We start from the raw sequence: 13,991 nt of genomic DNA, 5'->3' as shown, positions 1-13,991 counted from the left end.
GTGTCACTGCTCAGAGGACCATGCGGGGGAGCTGGGGCAGGGCACAAGCTGGACACAGCATCTGGGCAAATCATTCACCCAACACACCCAGAGCCCGCTGCCAGCACTCCCCGCTTAAGGCCACCCCTGACCAGAGGCCCTGCTGGCCCTTCCCCGGGAGTGCTGACCAGAGGCCCTGCTGGTCCAGCTCTGTGGAACCTTGTGGGAGTCTGTGACTCTGACCAATGGAGCCGCGGGCAGAGGGCAACCAGATCTTGAGATCCTGCCTTCCCTGACAAATGACAGAGGGTTCATCAAAGGACTGGGGAGACCCAGCTCACCCTGATGTCCACCTGAACCCAGTCCCAGGAGCTGGCCACAAAGACTTCTGGGTCCTGGGTGAGCACCCAGCAGGAACGTTGGGTTTGATGAAGCTTCCTTCTGGAAGGGTGAGAACAGGGCAGGGAAGTTCCATACATCCATCCACCTTCCTTCCACCAGGTCCACCAACTCTGCCCATCACCAGTCTTCCTCTGTCCACCATCCCCAAAACACAGTCTGGGACCCCAGTACCACAACAAAATATGCAAAGGCAACTAGAGACTAGAAGTAATTGGAATATTTTAAATGGAAATTTCCTGTGCTCAGTAAGGTATGTGCAAACACTACATTTTAAAAAGACGTATGAGGGGCCAGAGAGATAATACAGCTGGCATCCCCTACCTGTCCACCTGCCTTCCTCTGTCCTCCATCCCCTACCCATCCACCTGTCTTCCTCTGTCCACCATCCCCTACCAGTCCAACCACCTTCCTCTGTCCACTGTCCTCCATCCATCCGCTCACCGCCCACACTGCTTTTGGACACCATCTCCCATCTGTCCACCCACTCATGCATCCACCTAGTGCCCATCTCCCCACCCCCACCTTTCTTCATCCACTTCCCAGATGCCCAGGACTGTGCCAGCACCACTGCCATAAAGATGGAGGCACAGACAAAGGTTCGGTGAGCGCCTGGGGTATGGCCGCCCAGCATAAGGACGAGGTAGCTTCTCCAGGTCTCCAGGTCCAGATGCTTCTCCAACAATGTCTGTGGAAGGAGAAGTAGGCAAGTTCAGGTGGGAGAAATCAGCAGAAAGTGCAGCCAGGCTCTACCTGTTGGGGGTGACCCGGTGACAGGGCACAGGATTCCCTAGACCAGAGCAGTCAGGCGCTGTTATTCCCAGGACAGCAGGTCTGAACACCAACAGGAGCCAGACTTGTGCGATTTTATTCCCCCGCATGTGACCATCACGCTGCGAAGTGTGTCCCTGCACAGATTCACGCTGTGCTCCAGACTTCAGCCCGCTGGACTGAAGCTCCACCAGCCTTAGAGGCAGCCGTCCCCTGGCTCTGCTGGCCTGTGTGCCCGCTTACCTGGACTAGTGCCCTGCCAGTTCACTGCAGCTGAGTGTGACTCCGTGTGTGGGGTGACAAAGGCACTTCCCCTTCAGTTCAGTCTCCGCCTGGTCACGGTGGGCTCAGGAGAGCTGCTGGAAGGAGAGGTTCTGGGGGGCAGGTCTGCCCAGTCCTCCTCCCTCTCTCTTCCTCCCAGCAGTTATTTCTGGACCCCAGGCGTGGGAGGTGGGATGAGAAATGATTATACTGCGCTGTGATCGCCCCAAGCTGCGATGACAGTGAGACTGGGGTGGAGTGGGCTGTCGGGAAGGGGGTGGGTGCTTCCAGGTTCCAGCGCTGGGGTACCCCGGAACCAGAGCGCGGCTGCCCTGTGGTGGGACGCCTCCTGGGGTGTCTCTGGCCCCGTCATCGGTTACAAGAACGCTGTTCCCAAAGCCTGCGGGCAACAGACCATGGGTCTGGGTCACACTGGCGGGGGTGAGGGGCCGGGCACACCGCGGGTAGGGGGGCTCAGCACGGTCTCCGCAGGGCTGGGCACGCAGGCGGGCGCCGGGGTTGGGCGACACCGGCGCGGAGCGGGCGGGATGGGGCGGCCCGGGCTGCGGAGCCGCAGGCGCCACGATCGGCTCCCCGCCAGGAGGACGCGGCTTTGCGCGAGCTGGCCGGTCCCGCGGGCGCTAGGCAGACCAGCCTGCGGCCCCCTCCCGGGCCCGGGCCCCTGGCCGCGAGAGGGCGGCGCGCCGGCCCTCCCCGAGCTGCGGCGGGCAGGGGCGCCCGGGGGGGCGGGCCGGGGCCGGCAGGGTCTCCCAGCGCCCGAGAGCGCCCCGAGAGCGCTCCGCGGGGGCTGGGCCGTGCGCCCGGCTCGGCTCGGCTCCGGGCCGGAGGGAACGGCCGCTCGGGCCGCCGCGCCCGCCTGCTCCGCCCGCGCCCGCCCGCTCCGCCCGCGCCCGCGCCCGGGGAGGCGGCGAGCAGGCCGCGGGCCGCGACAGGTGACGCCGGGGGACGCGGGGCCGGGGACGGCGGGGCGGGCAGGGCCGGGGCCGACCCGCTCCCCTTTGTCGGCGCGGGCGGGGGTCCCGGCGCGGGCGCGCGGGCTGCGGGCGGGGCGCGCGAGCGCGGGCGGGCGGGCGCGCGCGGGGCGGGAGCGCGGGGCGGGCGCGCGCGGCCGGGGCGGGCGGGCAGAAGCCGCGGCCGAGCGGCGGGGCAGCAGCGGGGCCGGCTCCGACGGGTCCCCGCCGGGAAATGGCTCCGTGACGCGCCGGGGGACGCGCGCCCACGCCCGAGCGGCCCGGGTGGCGGCGGCCGCGTCGGAGCACCGAGGCCGGGCTGGAGGCGGACCGCGCCGCCGCGAGTGGACGCGACCCGGGGATCGCCGCCGCCGCGCCGGGTAAGTGGCCGCTGGAGCGGGGCGCGCTCGGGCCCCGCGTCTCCGAGCCCCCTACTCCCCGCCCTGGCGGCCGAACACGGTGCCGGACCGGGCTGCGCGCCCCGGGGTGTCGGGGCGACCAGCGGCTGCCGGCGGCGTCCCCTGCCCGGCGCACCTGCCGCCCGGCGCAGGCTGTCCGGCTCGGGGCCTCGGCGGGCCTCCGTGTCCGCCCGGCCGGGGCGGCTCTGCTCCTCCGGAAGGGCCCGGGATTCAGCGCGGCGCGTGCCGCCGAGGCTGGGGCGGTGGGGTCAGCGCCCAGACCCCCTCGGAGGCACCCTGCTCTGTGCAGCCAGGGCTGGGAGGCTGAGGCCGACTGCTAGGACCTGAGTCCTGAGGAGAAAGACCCCATGTGCGCCCCCACAGGGATGCGGAGGTGGACGCTTCTCCTCTGGTCCATCCCAGGGGTCATCTCCACGCCCGGGCTGTCCAGAGCCGGACCACGGCTCTCTCCCAGGTCCACGTGCCGCCTTTGGGAGCTGCCACTTACCGGCTCCAGGGCGGGAAGAGGGGGGCGCTGGGGTGGGCTGCAGAGTTACATTTGGGGTATGGCCAGTGACTGTGCAGAGGGCCCTGGGGTAGAGCCGGTGTGGGGGCTGGAGGTGGGGGCGGCACCATCACCCCCTCCTTCCCTCAGGAGGCGTGGGTGCTAAACGTGGGGGCCAGGCCCCCCTCCGCAGCAGTTCCTTCCAGCTGGGCCTCCTTCCCAAACTGTAACTTCACCCCTCCATTGGGCATGCTTGGACTCCTGGCAGATACTGGAGTCCGAGTGCAGAACTTCCCACGGTCACCCCAACGCCCAGGAGAGCTGGTGCTGTCCTGCCTGTGCCTCAGCCCCCGTCCACCGCAGGCTCCTTCCTCTGCTCTCCCAGGCTGCCCTGCCTGTCATCCTCCTGCGGCCCTCTTGCTGTTCGGGCTGGTGCTCAGAATTACTCTGGATACATGAGTCTGGCAAAGCCGCCAGTGGGAGTGACCGTGGCACCATGGGGAGGGGCCACGTGGGGCATCAGTTTTCTCCCAGAAGAACCAAGTCAGAAGCAGGACAAGGAGGCCTGTGCACAGCCCCCACGGGCCCCAGCCTGCTGTGAACTGTGGGTGCATGCGAAGGTCCCATTTGAGGGTATCTGTGCTTCAGAGGGTGCAGCCAGCCCATGTCCCCCACATGGCATGTGATCCTGGCTGAGCAGTGGCCACTCGCGCAGACCCTTGGGGATGGCCGGCTTTCCTGCTGCTCCCTCCCACAGCTGTGCCCCCGTGTGGGTTTGGTTTGGGGGAGGCCGTTTCTGCTCCTACAGTTGTCCCCGGCATGGTCACGCAGTTGTCCCCACATGCAGGCTGACAGCACAATCCCTGTCCCCACAGAGGACATGGGGGCCTGGCGCGCCTGTCCCGACCCTGGGATTGTGTTCCAGCCTGTGGGCAGCCGCTGGAGCTGGGGGTGGCTTGGAGGGGCCCGCAGCCTCGCAGCTGTGGGCAGCCCGGCCCCCCTCGCCAGCAGCCTGTTCCCAATTCATTATCCAGAATATTCTGTTTCTTCACGTATGTGTGGTGGCAGCTTCTGGGAAGCAGTTTCTCACTCAGTTACAGAGATTTCATGCCTGATTGGGGGCGGGGGCAAGCAGCCACCACTCTCGGTCATTTCTAAAGGTGACCTCTGTGGGGCTGCAGAAAAGGTGCTTCTTCGAGGTCATAGATGACCCCTGCCTCCACACAGCCCCTGGCCCACCCACTCCCTGTCACTGTCAGGATTCTGGAGCTCCCTCATCCTGCCACACAGACCCCACACAGCTCCAGGCAGAGGTGAGAAAGGCCTTTGTTGGGAGCAGGGGCCCCACTGGGGAGGCAGGGGCCGGCTGAGAAGGAGGCAGAGGCAGCTGGCTGTCCGTGCCCCTTTCCCATCCAGCCCTGTGTCCCTGGGGCAGGGGCACCTGGGACCCAGTCCTCCTGGAGCCCCCTCCCTAGTCCCTTCCTCTCCCTCCCAGGCTGGGCCGGTCTGGGTCCCAGGACACAGGACCCCATGGACCCAGAGACCACAGTCCAGTCCGGACTAGGGTTCAGGGGCATGAGAAGACCTCTGGATGCCCACAGGACACCTTTGAGGTCAGCGCCAGCCTGTCCCCAGCAGCCCCAGTCCTGGCCACTGAGCCCTCCACCTTCCCTAGGGCAGGGAGGGTATTGTCAGGCCCAGAGGACAAGGAGGAGGGTGCAGTGGCAGGGAACACAGGGGACAGGAGCCTGGGGGTGCTCACATGTCCAAGCTGCAGGGGTCAGACTCAAGGCTCACCTCATGGCCACTAGGGGGTCCTCCGGAAACCAGGCCCAGCCACTGGTAGTTTTTGTGCTTTATTTTTTTTAAGAAGAAAAAAAACAGATGAGACATATTAGAAGTTCCAGCTGTCGCTGCCCCAGAGCACAATGGGGGGTTTCTGGAGCCCTGGGGGCTCCAGGCCTGTCTGCGGGCAAGGGTGGGGCCTGGAGGGGCCTGGAGGGCTGCCCCAGGCAGTGCTGGGACCCTCCCCCACCGCAATCCCAAATTGTCTCGGCCAGGGCCTAGCTGCCAGGGCCCCTGCTGCCCTGCTAGGGTCTGGCGCTGTGCTTGGGGACTGCCCTGGTGTGAGGGTATGAAGGTGTGAGGGTATGAAGGTGTGAGGGTGACCAGCTCACCTGCTGCTTCTCACCCTGGACAGACGCAGGGGTGAGCGTGGCCTCTACACAGCCCCTGCTGTCCAGGGGGCTCAGGGAGGACTGATCCTGGCCCCAGATTCACACTGACACACACACATGTGCGCACACATCACACTCATGCACACATATACGTGTCACATGCACACAAACATCACTCATATGTGTCACAGGCATGTACAAGCACATGCACATATTCTATTTCTTGATACATCAAACTTATGTACTTACATATATTTGCAGCTGCACATCACAATTCCATGCAGTTACACGTGCATGTAAATGCACACACTTCACATCACTGTAGTACACTCTCGCATGTTATATGTAAACAAACATACACCCACATATACAGTTACCCCTACACATGTACACATCACACATGCAGTTACATGCATACACTCCTGCATGTACACACATCATATAGTTAAACACACCTGGACATGCATACGTGTAAATATACATGCATCACACATGCACTTGCTCCTGTACATTCACACATCACAGTTATACATGCCTACACAGCACACATCAGTTAACATGCCTGCATGTGACACATGTGCATGTGCACACATCTCATGCACACACTCCTGCATGTGCACACATGATCACACAGTTGCATACTCCTACACACATGTGCACACATGATCCTCATATATAGTTACACACTCCTATGCACATACATACTAGTGCACAGACATACTTGTGCACATATCACATGCAGTCACACACTACTACACATGCACCTGTCACACTCACACATGCCCCCTGCTCTAATATGCATGGTGGCAGAGTGTGAAGCTGAACCCCAGCGTCCTGCTGTCCTCAGATCTGAGCCCAGAAGCACCCAGAGAGCAGGAGAGACTGACACATGCAGGGGTGAGAGGGGATGGAATAGCTGGAAGGACAGGCCAGAGTCCTGTGCACATGCAGGGACCAGAGGCCAGGCGCTGGGCCTGGCTGTGCTGTCCTGGGTAGTCCCGCCCTCTCCTGGAGTCAGGGACCAGGCCAGCACCGATGTGACACTGAGGTTCACCAGAATGTCCAGAGCACCTGGTGAGGCCCTGTGGGACCCCAGAGGGCTGTGGGAGTCTGTCGGAACCTGTGAGCCTGTATGTGAGTATGTGGGGGCCCCTGTGGGCCTATGCGGACCCGTGTTTGGGCCTGTGTGGGCCTGTGTGTAAGTGTGTGGACCCAGGTATATGTTCATGTGAGCCAATGTGAGTCCCAGTTGGACTGTGTGGTCTGGGGAGGCACCCACGGGGGTCAGGGCAGCTGTTGGGGCCCCGTGCCAGCTAGGCTGTGATGCAAGGGGCTTGTCTTGGTGTGTCCTTGAGGAGATGCCCAGAGTCACCCCCTTTGCTGCTGAATCCCTGGGGAGCTGCCTGTCCCCCTCACCTGGTCTGACCCCAGCACTCGTGTTGTCTTTGCCTGGGGCGAGGTGGGGGGCCGGGCCCTAGACAGTATCAACCCCCAAAGTCCTGTCAGCCTCGGGCAGGGGAGGGCAGCTTGAATTTCCTGGGTCACCCAGACACCTGGGCCAGGTAAGATCAGGTGTAAGGAGAGGGGTCCGAGGTCCCAGGGCTGTGCTGGGACAGGAATGAGGTGGCTGCCCTGGGTGGCAGGGACATCACCAAACCCTGGCCTGGGGCCTCAAGTTTCAAGCCCAGAACAGGGCGAGGCCAGCACTTGTCCTGGGGAGAGAGGTGGGCGGGAGCAGCAGGAGCCCAATCCAGGTGGGAGAAGGTGCATTACCACTGAGGTACCCCGAGAGCAGGCAGAGGCCAGAGCTGAGGAGGCTCCAGGGCTCCAGGGCGGGGCCGTGAGCGGGGCCCTGAGTCAGGCCGTGGCTGGGAGCCCCCAGATCATGCTGTGCTGTGTCAATGAGGGGGGCAGCCGTGGCCGGGAGCCCCACCTGTTCCACCCTGTGAGTGCCAGGCTGGCCAGGCCTGCTCTGGGTGTCCACTGTGAGCCCTCGGCAGCCTGTGCAGCCTCTATCCCTGCAGCCTTACCAGACTGTCTGGGGGCAGACTCACAGGGTCATACGAGCAGGGATCCTAGCCTGAAGGGGGAGGCACTGGGAACCCCTCTGCCTGTGTCCTCCCTCTCAAAATTGGGGTGACACTCAGCACTCCCAGGCTAGACTTGAGTTGCAGGGTCCATGAGCCCCTCCTGCTAGACCAGGAGTCTGGTCCACTCAGTGCCCTTGGGTCAGAATTCACAGTCAATGAGTGCAGAGGGAACTGAACCTGCTAGCTCTTTCCTCCACACCCGTGCATAGGCATAAGCTGCAAGCGCCCCGGCCTAGCCCCCCTGTCACTCACTCAGTGTCCCCCACCTCCATGTGGACCCTGCTGTCAAGAGAATGTCAGGCTGTGCTCAGAATGTTCCACCAAACCCCAGCCTGCCCCAAACCTACTTCAGGTGGAGCCGGAGCCTGCCCACTGCATGCCTCCTGCGTCCTCCCTCCTCACCCCACCCTCCCTCACCCTCCTCCTCCAGGAGGAGCCATGGGGTCTGAGGGAGGAACCCCACAGGCCATGGGGTTCTGCTCTTCCCTGAGGACAGAGTCTTGGCCCTGCTGTCCTCTCAGCCAAGGCCCCGCAGTGCCCATGTCCCACCCCACCCCTACACCTTGTCACAGGAGAGATATTTTGCCAATGAGACCCAAGGTCTGGCAATGTCCGGCCAGAGGGCCCTCACCTGTCCTGTCGCTAGTCCTACCTCCCTGTTCCTCTGTCTGCCCAGCCCCCCACCTTAGCGCTCGGAGCAGCCAAGCTGGGAGTGATGGTGGCTCAGGTAACGGAACAAGCACAGCTGCCCCAGCAATGACATCTAAATTGCCCCTTTGGTTCTGTGATTTTCTGTAGGAAGCAGCCCCTCCCTAGCCTGTGTATAAAATGTGTTAATGACCATCCTAGGGTTTGTGACAGTGACAGCTGGGATGAGGAAGGGCCCTCCCGCCTCCTGCAGTCCGTCACAGGGGAGTGGCAACCCAGCCCCCACTGTCAGCGGGCAGCAGGGGCGTCTGAGTCTTGATATCACAGACGCCATCGGTGACACCGGAGAAGTCAGCAGCCCGTCATTATCCCTCCCCGTGTAATGACTTAAACACCAGCTCACCCTCCAGTCTAATTGCCCCCCCTCCCCCCCCCCCCGCCACCTCCTCTCCTCAGCCCTCGACAGGACCACTTTCGCAGTCCAGCAGGCTTCACAGGAGGCCCACAGGACCCAGACATTCTTGCCTAGGACTCGGGGGCAGAAATGCTGACCCCAGAAACACAGCTGAGTCTTGGGACTGTCCAATCTGCAGGGGCTCCCATGACCCTCGGTTTCTGACTGTCCCGTCTGATGTGGCCGCTGCTGGACTGACTGAGGGAGGGAGCCCCACCACCTGCAGATACCCATAAGGCCAAGTCCTCCCTCGCAGACCCTGAGTCCTCCCTCACATGCCCAGACCACAAGTCGTCCTCCCACCCAGACCCAAGTCCCACTCCAGACCCAAGTCCCACTCCAGACCCCAAGTCCTCCCTCTAGACCTCAAGTCCTCCTCCCGCCCAGACCCAGTCCTGCCTCCCAGCCCACCTTTCCTATCACAGGATGCCCTAGCAGAATCCCTCCCCACCCCCATTTCCCCTCTCAGGAAGGGCCTTTGGTGACATGAACGGGTCAGGGAGCCTCTCCAGGGACCTGGGGGCAGGAGCAGTGTCTCTCAGGACCCTCGGCCTCGAATATGATGAGTTCTTGGGATCCCGGGGATGTAGCAAGGGGCAGCTGGGATGGTCCCCTGGGTGAAGCTTGGTGAAGGCGGCCCAGCAGAACAGACCTGGGGATATGGGCGCCAGGTGGGCTGATGCCGCTGCTGCAGTGGGCTAGAGGCAACTGGGCTCAGGAGACTTCCCACAGCAGCAAGCTGACAGCCTGGGTGTGTGCGTGACATCCCCACTGCCCCTGGAGCCGACACCTCAGAGCTAGTGTCCCAGCCAACCCAGGTAGCTTGGCCCCAGCTGTGGCCGGAGAGAGACCCTGGTTAGACCCCCAGGTTAGAGACCCTGGGTTAGGGACCCCGGCTTAGAAACCGCAGGCCAGATGCCAGGTTGGATCTCTGGATGCTCAGTGAGACTCCAGGTGAGACCCTTGGTTGGAACCCTAGGTGTCCAGTTAGAGCTCTAGGTGAGGGAGAGGGCAGGTGACAGAAGGGCAGGTGGGGAAGGAGGAGTGGCCAGTGGAACGGTCACTCCTGCTCAAGGAGGCTGCGTGTCCAGCACTTCATGTGTGCACTGTCATAAATCCATGCTCTCCCCCCAACCCCCGCGACAGCCACCTGCCATTGGGTCCCTGCCGGGATCCCCCAGCTCAGCTAGGTGAGGGCAAGGCAGAGAGGGCCCGGGGTGGAGGGTCTCTGCCCCCAGGCCGGACTAAGGAGACCCATCACGGGGCCTGCGACCAGGGCAGGGGGTCACAGTTCTTGATCTGAAGATGGCTCGGGGGCTCAGAGGGACCCCAGCCTGCCTGGATCTACAGGCCTGCTGGAGGGGTCTGGGGCCCCCAGCGTCCCCATGCTCATGCCCCTCTACCCGGGTTGTAGTCAGTCATTCAGCCTCAGAGTCCCATCTCAGGCTGCCTAAGCAGCTCTGAGCACTGTCCCTTCCAGTCATTTCTGGGGTCCACCAGACCATAGCAAGGAAGCTGGGAGCACCACAGGGTCCCGAAGGGCTCCTCCCCACTGCTGTGTGAAGACCCAAGGGGTCCCGGCCTGACCCACATCTGCCCACTGCCCAGCTCTGCCCACAGGCTGAGGACCCACCCCTCCTTCCCAGAGGTGAGCCTTGACTGCCCCCCAAACCCTGTCCCACAAGGTGAGCCCTGCGCCAGGGGCACTGCTGCTTCTTCCTGCTTCCAGGGCTCTGCCTTTCTGCCTGCCAGCTGCGCGTGCATGCATGCGTGCGTGCGTGCGTGCATGTGTGTGTGTGTGTGTGTGTGTGTGTGTGCATGTGTGTGTATGTGTGTGTGTGTGGGTGGGTATGGGTGTGGGTGTGGGTGTGTGTGGGCACAGTACCGAGGCGTGTGCTGACACAGCAAGCATGTATGTGAGCACAGTACTGGGGCAGTATACATGTATCCTGTACACAGCACATGTGTATGAATGTGGCCCGTGTGTATTGTGAGTAGGTCACATGTGTGTTCCCTGTGTTCCACATGTGTGTGGTGGGCATGGAACCCACATGTGTCACACATTTAGTGCTCATATGTCCATGTGTTTTGGATGCAGTAGTTGTGTGTTCTGGGGACTGAACGTTCTATAGACACAGTACAAGTGTGCTGTGTCTGGACTCGACACATGTGTGCTGTGGGCATGCATGTGTGTTTAATATAGCATGTATGTGCTGTGGCATGCAGGCCTGTCCATGCCCTCTGGCACGCAGTGCCCAGGGAAAGTCCACAATGGTCATCCTGAATGTCTGCGGCTCTCGAGGGGGCCTGGGCTGCCTGGGGGTCCCAGGTGCAGTGGCCCGCCCCTGGAACCGGAGCTCCTGTTATTTCCTCTCTGAGCTCCTTGAGGAATTTGCGTCCTGCTATCGGCCCTAGGACAGACTAAGAATAACTTGGGCCCACAGTGCCTGCAGCTCAGGGCAGGCGTGTGGGACGGAAGGGCTGTGTCTGCCCCCAGTAGCAGCAACTTCCTCTTCCCCAGGAAGTGGCATGAGTCACCCGCAGGAGTCACCCCAGGGGCAGCAGGCTGCCTTCCTGGTCCCAGGTGTCCCTGTGGGGTTGGGGCTGGGCTGCCCTTCCCAGGGGCCCCGCACCCCAAAGTTGCCACCAGATGGGGGGTCTGGCTCAGGTACCAGCCCTGCCCCCAGGTCCCTCTGACCCGACTTCCACCCCCCACGAGAACAGAGGGGCCAGAGGAGCAGCTGGAGCGAGGCTGAAGCCATGCACTGGGCCCCAGGCCCCCCCGCACTGTCCTGGGGTGCAGCTGCCCCGGGCTCCCCCACTGTCCCGGAGTGCAGCTGCCCCAGGCCTCCCACTGTCCCAAGGAACAGCTGGCCTGGGCCCCCCTGCTGCCCTGGGTGTAGAGCCCCTGGCCCACCCCCACAGCATCGGCAGCAGAAGCCACAGGCTCCCTGGGAGGCCACCAGGCCCTGAGCCCAGAAGTCCAGGGAGTGTTGGGGGTGCTGCAGGGCCTAGCGAGGCTGACATGGTGAGAAGCTTCTAGAAACCAGAGAGGGCAGATTGGGAACCCCCCCTTACCATGGGGGCGGGGGGAAGCTGGTGCGAAACTCCTGCCGAGATAGCGCCAAAATAGTGCTTGGGAGCAGGGACGCACCTTGGAGCCCCTGACCCGAGCTTTGCCTTGCAGGAGCCTATGAGGCGCTGGCGGTGTGCATCAGCATTCCGAGGCCTGGCAGTGCCAGTGCCATGGCCCCGAGGGTGCTGCTGTGCGCGGTGCTGGGGGTGCTGCTGGTGCCACCCGCCCCCGCTGCTGCCGCCCTGCCGCAGTTCAGCGCCTTTCACGCCGAGACGCGCGACTGGACCTTCAACCACCTGGCGGTGCACCGCGGGACAGGCGCTGTGTACGTGGGCGCCGTGAATCGCGTCTACAAGCTGGCCGGCAACCTGACGCTGCAGGTGGCCCACAAGACGGGCCCCGAGGAGGACAGCAAGGCCTGCTACCCACCGCTCATCGTGCAGCCCTGCGCCGAGGCGCTCACGCTCACAGACAACGTGAACAAGCTGCTCCTCATCGACTACCCCGAGGAGCGGCTGCTTGCCTGTGGCAGCCTCTACCAGGGCGTGTGCAAGCTGCTGCGCCTGGCCGACCTCTTCACACTGGGCGAGCCCACGCACAAGAAGGAGCACTACCTGTCCAGCGTCAACCGCACGGGCACCATGGTAGGCGTGATCGTGCGTGCGCGTGGCCGCGATGGCACGCTCTTCATTGGCACAGCCGTGGACGGCAAGCAGGACTACTTCCCCACGCTGTCCAGCCGCAAGCTGCCCCGCGACCCCGAGGCGGCCACCATGCTGGACTATGAGCTGCACAGCGACTTCGTGTCCTCACTCATCAAGATCCCCTCCGACACGCTGGCGCTCGTGGCGCACTTCGACATCTTCTACATCTATGGCTTCGCCAGCGGCGGCTTCGTCTACTTCCTGACGGTGCAGCCTGAGACCCCCGAGGGCGGGGCGCTCGGGGCTGCGGGCGACCTCTTCTACACATCGCGCATTGTGCGCCTGTGCCAGGAGGACCCCAAGTTCCACTCGTATGTCTCACTGCCCTTCGGCTGCACGCGTGCTGGCGTGGAGTACCGCCTGCTGCAGGCCGCGTACCTGGCCAAGCCAGGTGCCACGCTGGCCCAGGCCTTCAACATCAGCGGCCACGAGGACGTGCTCTTCGCCGTGTTCTCCAAGGGCCAGAAGCAGTACCACCAGCCGCCCGACGACTCTGCACTCTGCGCCTTCCCACTGCGCGCTGTCAACCAGCGCATCACTGAGCGGCTGCGCTCCTGCTACCAGGGCGAGGGCCACCTGGAGCTGAGCTGGCTGCTGGGCAAGGACGTCCAGTGCACCAAGGCGGTGAGCCTCTGCCCTCACGAGGGAACCCTCAGGGACCACACCCTGCACTTGATCCCAGAACTTTACTCCCTTCTCCTGAACCCCAGAGACTGTCCCTGGCCATGACCTTAGGATCCCAAGGTTCTCTCTCCCAGGCCCCTCCCCTGGTGTGACCTTCATTAGCCCCTATTTGGCATGGGAGTCAGCTGGGCCTCCTTTTGCATAAATGAGCTTCTATGGGTACTGGGGCCAGAGAAAAGCAACTCTCCAGAGGGCTGAGAGAGAAAGGGGAGGGACAAGGGATGGCTATACGTGCACAGGAGCAGATCCCAGGTTGGCCCCTGTGACTGGAGTAAGGAACAGAGCCTTGGAGAGGCCACAGGGAGAGAGGCCGGAGGCTGGGGCTCTGGGAGGGGAAACTCGACAGGCAGCAGACAGTTAGAGGGGTGAGTGTCTGAATGCAGGGTGAAGAGCCAGTAGTACCACCAAGAAGAGGGAGCTTAGACCAGCCTCTGAGGGTCACGAATAGAACTGGGGGGGGCAGCATTGTCTCTTAGGAGGACAGTGTGCTACCCTTCCTGTGGTGGCCATGACCCACCCATCAATCCACCAATTCATTCCTCACCCGTCACTCCCCTCCTCCTCCACCCGTCCAACTGCCCCACCTCTCTGGCCATCATCCAGCCCGTCCTCCCATCCCTCCCCCGGCCCTGCCTCTGGGCCCACTCCCTTCATCCATCCTTCTACCATCCACCTCTCCACCCATCCCTCCGTCCACATCTCCACCCACTCCTATGCCCATCACTCCATCAAGTGTCCATCACCCTCCCAACTACCTGTTCACCCACCACTCCAACCATGCCTCCATCCACCTTTCCTCCCTCCCTCCTTCCATCCACCCACATATCAGTTATTCCTCCATCTGCTCATTCATCTTTCTTTTAGTTTTTGGGCC

At 62.8% G+C, this 13,991-nt stretch overlaps 1 protein-coding gene and 1 long non-coding RNA gene across 2 annotated transcripts in view; one reads left to right on the top strand and one right to left on the bottom strand.

The window, feature by feature from the left end:
• Positions 1-610: 610 nt before the first annotated feature.
• Positions 611-2,312, bottom strand: LOC129402372 (uncharacterized). The gene is made up of 3 exons (XR_008628647.1): positions 1,393-2,312; positions 765-1,066; positions 611-725 (listed from the first exon to the last, which is right to left on the bottom strand). It is a non-coding gene; the product is annotated as an uncharacterized LOC129402372 (long non-coding RNA).
• Positions 2,313-2,532: 220 nt separating this feature from the next.
• Positions 2,533-13,991, top strand: part of PLXNA2 (plexin A2) — a 51,252-nt gene continuing 39,793 nt past the window's right edge. Inside the window, exons 1-2 of the mRNA XM_055125448.1 lie at positions 2,533-2,761; positions 11,841-13,057. Of these exons, the coding sequence (XP_054981423.1) occupies positions 11,900-13,057 (1,158 nt within the window). The 5' untranslated portion in view covers positions 2,533-2,761; positions 11,841-11,899. The remainder of the gene's footprint in view (positions 2,762-11,840; positions 13,058-13,991) is intronic.

This window comes from Sorex araneus, chromosome 2 (assembly GCF_027595985.1).
Source record: "Sorex araneus isolate mSorAra2 chromosome 2, mSorAra2.pri, whole genome shotgun sequence".
In the NCBI taxonomy this organism is placed as follows: domain Eukaryota; kingdom Metazoa; phylum Chordata; class Mammalia; order Eulipotyphla; family Soricidae; genus Sorex; species Sorex araneus.
Note: the sequence above shows the minus strand (reverse complement) of the source record. Positions and strands in the feature narration are given on the sequence as shown.